General features: G+C 48.8%; 3 protein-coding genes across 3 annotated transcripts; all 3 read right to left on the bottom strand.

The window, feature by feature from the left end:
• Positions 1–204: 204 nt before the first annotated feature.
• On the bottom strand, positions 205–1,102 carry Pmar_PMAR003375 (Ynr054cp, basal transcriptional activator hABT1, RRM domain containing protein, putative; the record flags this gene model as incomplete). The annotated part of the gene is made up of 2 exons (XM_002784076.1): positions 205–803; positions 854–1,102. 2 exons carry the CDS (start codon positions 1,100–1,102, stop codon positions 213–215), a joined length of 840 nt encoding a protein of 279 aa, XP_002784122.1. The 3' UTR covers positions 205–212.
• A 166-nt stretch (positions 1,103–1,268) lies between these two features.
• On the bottom strand, positions 1,269–3,094 carry Pmar_PMAR003374 (conserved hypothetical protein; the record flags this gene model as incomplete). The annotated part of the gene is made up of 7 exons (XM_002784075.1): positions 1,269–2,011; positions 2,064–2,141; positions 2,192–2,275; positions 2,321–2,447; positions 2,498–2,608; positions 2,663–2,837; positions 2,885–3,094. 7 exons carry the CDS (start codon positions 3,092–3,094, stop codon positions 1,600–1,602), a joined length of 1,197 nt encoding a protein of 398 aa, XP_002784121.1. The 3' UTR covers positions 1,269–1,599.
• Positions 3,095–3,291: 197 nt separating this feature from the next.
• Positions 3,292–7,513, bottom strand: Pmar_PMAR003373 (translation elongation factor G, putative; the record flags this gene model as incomplete). The annotated part of the gene is made up of 24 exons (XM_002784074.1): positions 3,292–3,464; positions 3,507–3,684; positions 3,755–3,981; positions 4,069–4,248; positions 4,298–4,410; positions 4,480–4,659; positions 4,706–4,811; positions 4,857–4,990; positions 5,042–5,118; positions 5,187–5,282; positions 5,325–5,421; positions 5,472–5,535; positions 5,582–5,655; positions 5,708–5,777; positions 5,824–5,899; positions 5,944–6,036; positions 6,083–6,200; positions 6,241–6,324; positions 6,376–6,456; positions 6,739–6,772; positions 6,822–7,013; positions 7,084–7,212; positions 7,278–7,402; positions 7,471–7,513. 24 exons carry the CDS (start codon positions 7,511–7,513, stop codon positions 3,345–3,347), a joined length of 2,691 nt encoding a protein of 896 aa, XP_002784120.1. The 3' UTR covers positions 3,292–3,344.
• Between the last annotated feature and the right edge of the window lie 10 nt (positions 7,514–7,523).

Below are 7,523 nucleotides of genomic sequence, written 5' to 3'. Positions count from 1 at the left end.
ATTTCGAGTCGAAATCACCAACAGGGAACTCCAATATCGACGTATTAGTGACTCATATACCCTAAATAAACCTGAGCCTGCCTATACATCATCTTCGGCGCATCGGTCCAAAGCCACAACAACGTAACAGCGAACTAAACGGGGCTAACGTTCTACCATACCCAGTCTGAGCATGATTAATCAACTCAAACATAATGAGAATGTACAGTAAGTTAGAGAGCTAGACTATCAAGTAATGCGTCAGAAGAAACCTCCCGTTGCTTCCTTGTCGTCGTCGCACTGATCTGAGAGCTTGTATGAGGCATTCGCTGGTGGACGCCTGTCCTCGCCTTCTTATGTACAGGAGGCTGGACCATTTCCTCGCCTTGTTCAGCTGCCTTCTTCTCTCGACGCTCCTTCATCTTATCCACACGCTTCTCCTCCAATAGCATCTCTTGGTAGAAGTTGTTTATTTTACGTTGTTGTGAGAGCTTCTGCTCCAGTCGGGCCCCACGGACCTCCCTATTGTAGATAACATGTTCCTTCAAGTGATGCCACTTGAACTTCGGCAAATACCGACACAGCCACATATCGTCCCTATAGGCATTATGACGTTTCTTGCCTCCCACTGGCGTATTGTTCAATGTCGCTGCCACACGCTTCGCCACCGACTTGCTCTCAAACTCGACCCAACCATCCACGAACTTGGTCTTCTTATTGCCACCAGTCTTCTTACGCCGGGCTTGCTGTGTCTCATCCTCGGGGGTGAGATATACTCTACCAACTCGGCCGAGCTGTTCCATCAGGTGCCGAAGCTTACAAGGCTGAAACACATAAGGTGTGAACGAAGAGTCTACACACTATGAAAGCTCACTTGCATAAAGGGCGGTATCCTCGAGAAATACACGACCCCTCTCTTGTCCTTCTTCCCTCCCTCCGCAGCAGCAGATTCCTCATTAACTACCGAATCATCCATAGTGGGATCATTGTTACCAAGCAGGTCAGTTGGCACGATCGTCTCCTTGACATCCTCTACCTCTTCAACACCTGTCTTCCCAGCTGAAGCTGTCTCTCCGGTGACGGCGATGGAGGCTGAGCAATCTCGATCCTCACTCGAGTCCATGATAGAGCTACGCTAAACTTGAACAGATAACACCAACTGTTACCATACCGTTGTCCAGCAGTTGACCACGTTGTCCAGCAGTTGAACTATTCCAGTCGTGTCTCCCTTTTGTAATCCCACCCCCAACGCTAAGCAGACCAGAGGGTATAGGAACTTTGCAATGTTCGAGAGAAAAGGACAGTTTAAGATAGCACGCCCATTGGTGGTGACATACCGCACAAGGGCTTCGTCTGCACTAATAGGTCATCATCACTCTTGAATCGATTGATGATTAACAATAATTACAATAGGGGGTATGAGAATGTTGTCACCTGCCCCTCGCAAGTCAACAACCAGAACGATATACAATGGTCTACAATTGGGTAACAGGAAAGGCCGCCTATCTACATCTTACTACCTTACAATGGAACGATGACGAGAGCAACAACAACAACAACACAATCTTAATGCGCAGCAGCCCTAAAAATGCGCCACTTCTGTTTGAAAACGGAGAATGCCTACAATCGAGCTAATGCTAGACGAGTGGCCCTATTGATGGCCCCTTCCATGCCCATACTCACGCCACTGACATTCACTATGTTGATGGGAGTGTCATTAACGATACCCTCTAGAATTGAGTGGTGCAGACTATGAAAGAGACCCCTCCTTAAGCTCGAGTCCTCAGCCAATATAGAATCCCTCAGTGAGTCGACGACATTGCCGATGAGGAATATGCCACCTTGGGGTTTGAACTTCAAGCATAAGAAAGCCAGCTCCCGTCCCAAGACCTCCATAGCCTTATCACACGCTTTGGTGCAGACCGAGCACTTCCCGTATTTCCCTGCCACCTCAGGAGCAGTCTTAGGCAAGTCGTTGATGTCCATACCCTCCTCCTGTCCATAGAAGCGAGCCAACATAGGTAAGGCAGGCCTGAGATAACTCAATGCAACACGATAAGGACCTAACAGCCCTTGGTACTCACCCTGCAGTCAAGTGCTCCACGACCACTCGCTCAACGCCCAAGTCCTTCTTCACAAACTGCATTAGCTTGAACTCCTCCCTGATCAACACGGCAATGCCGACTGGCCTCTACCAACAGACCAAGCCTACTCATCTTGTGGGGAAAAGCTCACCCAGCCACCTTCCGAAGCATGGGCCGACACATGGTTCGTTGCTCGAGCCGTGACCAAGTAACTGATGAGCATTAATGACCAACGGTGTGCTCATCACCAGCACTACCCTTCACCAAGTCCAGTGCCAGGACCAATAAGAACGCTAGTGATCGCTGGAGCAGACGTCCGCGCCTTGTTGATAGGAATACCAGGGTTAAGGCATATAAGCTGGGACTCTTTAAGCATAGGAATACCTCAGAACAATTGCAAATAACAAAGAAGTTTCTCACCAACCCATTATTACCCCAGCAAGCACTCTCAAAGTCATTGAGGAGGACGATTTTGCCAAGACCGAGCTTTGTCGCGACGGCATCACCATCAGTGTCCACCCAATGGGGAATATTCGCTATTCGAGCTGATAGAAAAACAAACAAATCCAACACAGAATAACAGAAAGCCGTAAACTCACCAACTTTATTGTTTTTAACATCACTGGGCAATCCAACCACACAGACGACCCCAGATAGATCGGCGTCCTCTAGTGCTGGTGCCTCAGATATGAACCGAGCAAGGGCCTCCTCAAAACTAGGACATTCAACTGTCGGATACTTCGCTGTGAACAGCAACTGCGTCTCGGTCTTCGGCTAGAAGTAAAAATGATCTCCCCTAGACCTGCCCTATGAAATACTACCTCTTCATTTTCCGAATCCGTACTACTCCCAATACTCTCCTCTGCAACGCCGTCGTCGTCGTCGGCCTTCGATACGAGCATAAGTCGTAGCCTGCAATTGGTCCCACCAATATCACCCGCTATGATAAGTGCCGAATCCGGACCACCAACAGATTCTATTGACCTGTTACGAGGGATCAAAGCTCGTCTACTTGTAGTATGGCCCTTCATAGTCAACAATAGGAACACGTTTAGTAGTAGTATTAATAGTAGCTTAACGACGACGATGGCGAGGATTAAAGATGAGTGAGGAAGGAACAAATAGGTCGTAAACGACGACGCTTTCCAATGCAATCTGAACAACTACCACAACACACATCAGTTAGAGACTGCCACAACTCAACAGCAACAGCTACCCGGAAACCTCATGCACACATCCTTGTTGGGGTGACACACGGAAACGATAGTATCACAGTAAGGATCACTCCTCGAGCTTCTTCTCTCTCGCTCGTCGCTGGACATACTGCTTCTTAACAGACTCTTGGTCATCAGCTGGCATCTCCTCATAAGCATGGAAGTCCATAGCCCACTCACCATGACCCTATCCCAATACCATACATCACCACCTTAAAACCCCACCCACCTGTGTGATTGATCTCAACTCTGTCGTAAAACCAAACATATTCCTTAAGGGCACCTTCGCCCGTACCAGCGTATCCAAATCCGTGAGTGCCTCTGAACCCGTGACCAAGCCCTTCCTCACCGTGATACCAGACATCAACGATCCGGTTTTATCAGTAGGGACAGTTACTTCCACATTCCTAACATTATTACTAGCTAAGTCTAGCTCTAGCGCTAGCCTCAACCACCACACAATTTCTACCATCTTACATGACTGGCTGTAAAATCGTCGGCGACCCGCCATAGAACGCCTGCTCGAACGCCCCTTGCGCTGCTGCTTTGAAAGCAACTTCAGAAGAATCAACCTCATGATGCTTGCCGCCCTCCAACACTATTCGCAAATTGCACACTGCCGAGCCCGTCAAAGGGCCTTCCTCCAGACACTCTCGGAAGCCCTTCTCAATGTACGCGATGAAGTTCTTTGGTATCTCATTACCCTAACAATCGACAGAAAACAACATATCGCCACGCTAACATGTCTGCCTTCCAACGCAGGTTCGATCCCCAGCGCCTCCACTTCTCACCCTTATTTTATTCTGGAAGATAGCAAGATACTTGGAAGCATTCATAGGAGTGATCTCTCCTTGATACTTAGTAAGAATCTCTTGTACTTCATCATGACTCAGTGGCTCGAAGTACCCCGTAACCTTACCGTACTGACCACGACCACCACTCTGCCTCTTATGAGTGTAATCAAAGGCCACCTACGCTGACCAATACCATCGCCAGACCCAACCACTACGGATCCATTACTCTCTCATTAATGGTCTCTCTGAAGTTAACCCTAGGCTCCCCAGTAGTAACATTAGCGTGGTACTCTCGACGAATTCGCTCCGCATAAATAAAGAGATGCAATTCTCCCATTCCTAAAACCATCACCATCACGCCACACATAAGTCACCAACCACCACCACAACGGGTATGGGATGCCTCACCCGATACTATAGTCTCCTTTGTACCAGGATCCGTCGATACAATGAAGGTAGGGTCCTCCCTCTTGAACCTAGCCAAGGCCTTAGCCATCTTGGTTGAGTCCTCTCGACTAGCTGGAGTAATAGACAACGAGACCACCGGTGCTGGTATATGCAATGGCGACATAGTCCAGTTAATCTTCCCTACGTTATCGACCAATGATCACTTCAAATACACTCAACTCCCTACCATCAGTACAAGTGACTCCAGAGAAGACATCCAAACCAGTACACGCCACAATATCGCCAGGGCCAGCCGAAGCTACCTCCCTAGTCTCACTCGAGTGTAGACGTAGCTGTAGGTGACCATAGGAGCGATCTGACCATATGTATCAGCCTACCAACTTCTTAATACTCTGCCGTTTATTGGTTTTAGTGTCCAACACACTCTGTCCCCTCTTTAGAGTGCCCTGGTACACTCTCATGTAGGTCAGAGTACCATTAGGAGGTAGGTCCTGACTCTTGAATGCCATACCTGTATACAATTACTCCATGCCACCACCACACTGCTAACAGCCAAGACCACCTAAGAACGGCTTCTTCTCATCTGGTGTTATCTCAACGCGCTCGCCATTACGTGACTGATCATAGCCGCTGTAGACTCTGACAGATTTTCATCCACAACTCACAATATACTAACACACATATCCACTACTACTTGCCGTGCTTACCTGTCACCAGGGCTGGGGAGGTACTTACATACAGCATCCAAGAGAGGCTGCACTCCTTTATTCTTATATGCCGATCCAAGCAATACCGGACAGAACCTATGAATCATTCAAGTCGACACGAATGACTCACACACGCACCTCCTAGATATAGTCTGACGGCGAATGGCTCTCTCTAGCTCCTCCGCAGAGACGTTCTCGTCGATCAAAAAGGATTCAGCCAACTCATCATCGAGATCTGCTACACTTATCACAGATCAACACCATCATCAGCAACAACAATCCCACCTGCCATCAACTCCACTAAGGTCTTCCTAGTCTCCTCAACCTGCTCCAGCATCTTCGAGGGCACCTAACTATCGACCATAACAATACCATACTACCCGAGACCTACATACCTCTCCTGTGTTCCACGAGAGGCCCTTGTAGCCTTCGAAATGATGTGCTTCCCTCCGTATCACATCCACTACGCCTGACCACCACCACCACCACCACCATCACCACCATCACAGAGTCGACCCTACCAGCGAACTTGTCCTCAGCCCCCAACGGTATTTGAGTTAGGGCCGCGCAAAGACCCAGTTTGGTCTTCAACTAAGGGGCCACGCCTACCACGGTTTCACCCTTGTTCACGGACTACCTGTTTCAATGCTGTATACGGCTCGGAACCGTAGCGGTCCAACTTGTTAATAAAAATGATCCTTGGTACCTCATACCTAAGTCCGCCTTTCTTCCCACGTAACGGCTCTAATAGACCCACCTCTGCATTTGTCGGTCTACTGTAACGGTCTGGCTCTGTACACAGCCAATAGCACAGACCACCATAACGGCACCATCGAGTACTCGAAGTGACCTAGTGATAGAGCGATGGCATCCTCTAAGACTCGGAAGAGCCACACCTCTCAACTTCGAATGTAAAGTCAACATGACCAGGCGTATCGATAATATTAATATGATAATCGTCCTTGTCCTTAGTCTTCCATTGGCAATAGGTAGCCGCACTAGTAATGGTAATTCCTAAGGTCGGTTCGCAGCTCCCTAGTACCACCCGACTTACCCTTCTCCCTCTCTAACTCCATGTGGTCCATCTTGCACCCGACACCGTCACCTCCCTGAATCTCGTGAATATCATCAATCCGGCCTATCAAAAGGGTGTGATGCTACCGACCACAAATGCCGATGCTACTACTACCAGTGTAGAACAATACTCTCTCTGTGAGCGTGGTCTTCCCCGAATCAACATGTGCTGATATACCTATGTTCCTCACCCGATCTAACGGGAGATTGCCGCGGGTAGAGAAGGCCCGTCGGCACATACGATTGCTGCTGGTACCCACAGTGAGCGCGACAGTGTGTGCCGTGTAGCAGAGACAGCTAGAGACATATAATAGACAAGGCGACTAAAGGGAGAATCACAACTCACCACTTCAACGCAACATTGGAGTGATTTGTTCATGAACAACATATAGCTAAGCATGGACAAGTCCACCAGATGGAGGAGCTGCTGCTGCACATGATGTCATGACCACATCCGATAGTCTCAGTACCCTATTACACTGCTCATGCACTGCAAGGTTTGATGGGAATACCTGTCAATGTGAGGTTAGACAATCGATCAATATATCCACCCAGAGTCACCCTAAAGGCCCTCTTGGCGAGCTCCCTAGCTCCAACGTCCAGGGCAGCCCAAGCGCCCATATCGCAGTTGGCAGCACCACTCGATAAATTGGCCAGAAAGGCCAGTACTTCGATAACCAACCGAGGGTTGGCTTTATGCGGATGTACCATATTGCCGCTAGCTAGACGAGTAAGGACCGAGATATAGGGCGCCTGACCATAAAAGGTCTATGAGAGTCGATCACGGTCATGGTTCACTATCATCATTCGAAAGGATTATTACATCCACAGCCGTCTCGAGAAAGAATACCCTCATAGATGGTATCAAGGCGTAGTGACGGAATATCTCGCACACTGGTATAGACACTTCTAGAGCGTGTGGGTACTTAGAGAGACCATGCTGTAGAATAACCTACACACGACCAGAGCTGATAAGAGCTGCAATGCCGCCGGCGGCGGCGGCGCTACTATGGTCACCTCGGCAACGATTGGCCCTTCAACGATCCACTCAGCATTCGTCCTTATCATTTTGGAGAGCTCCCTCAAGAGCATAGCCACATGCAACTTATCCACAGAACCTCGCAGCTCCTCAAGGAGGCTTCCTATAGTGAACGTTGGAGGTAAGCACATGGAGATATCATTGATCATCGAGGGGAAGGGTAATAATCACTGATATTGTCCAGATCGATAGCCGTAGCATTCCAGAACACCATAACCTACAGT

This window comes from Perkinsus marinus, assembly GCF_000006405.1.
Source record: "Perkinsus marinus ATCC 50983 genomic scaffold scf_1104296935302, whole genome shotgun sequence".
NCBI lineage: Eukaryota > Perkinsozoa > Perkinsida > Perkinsidae > Perkinsus > Perkinsus marinus.
This window is presented reverse-complemented; position numbering and strand designations above follow the sequence as displayed.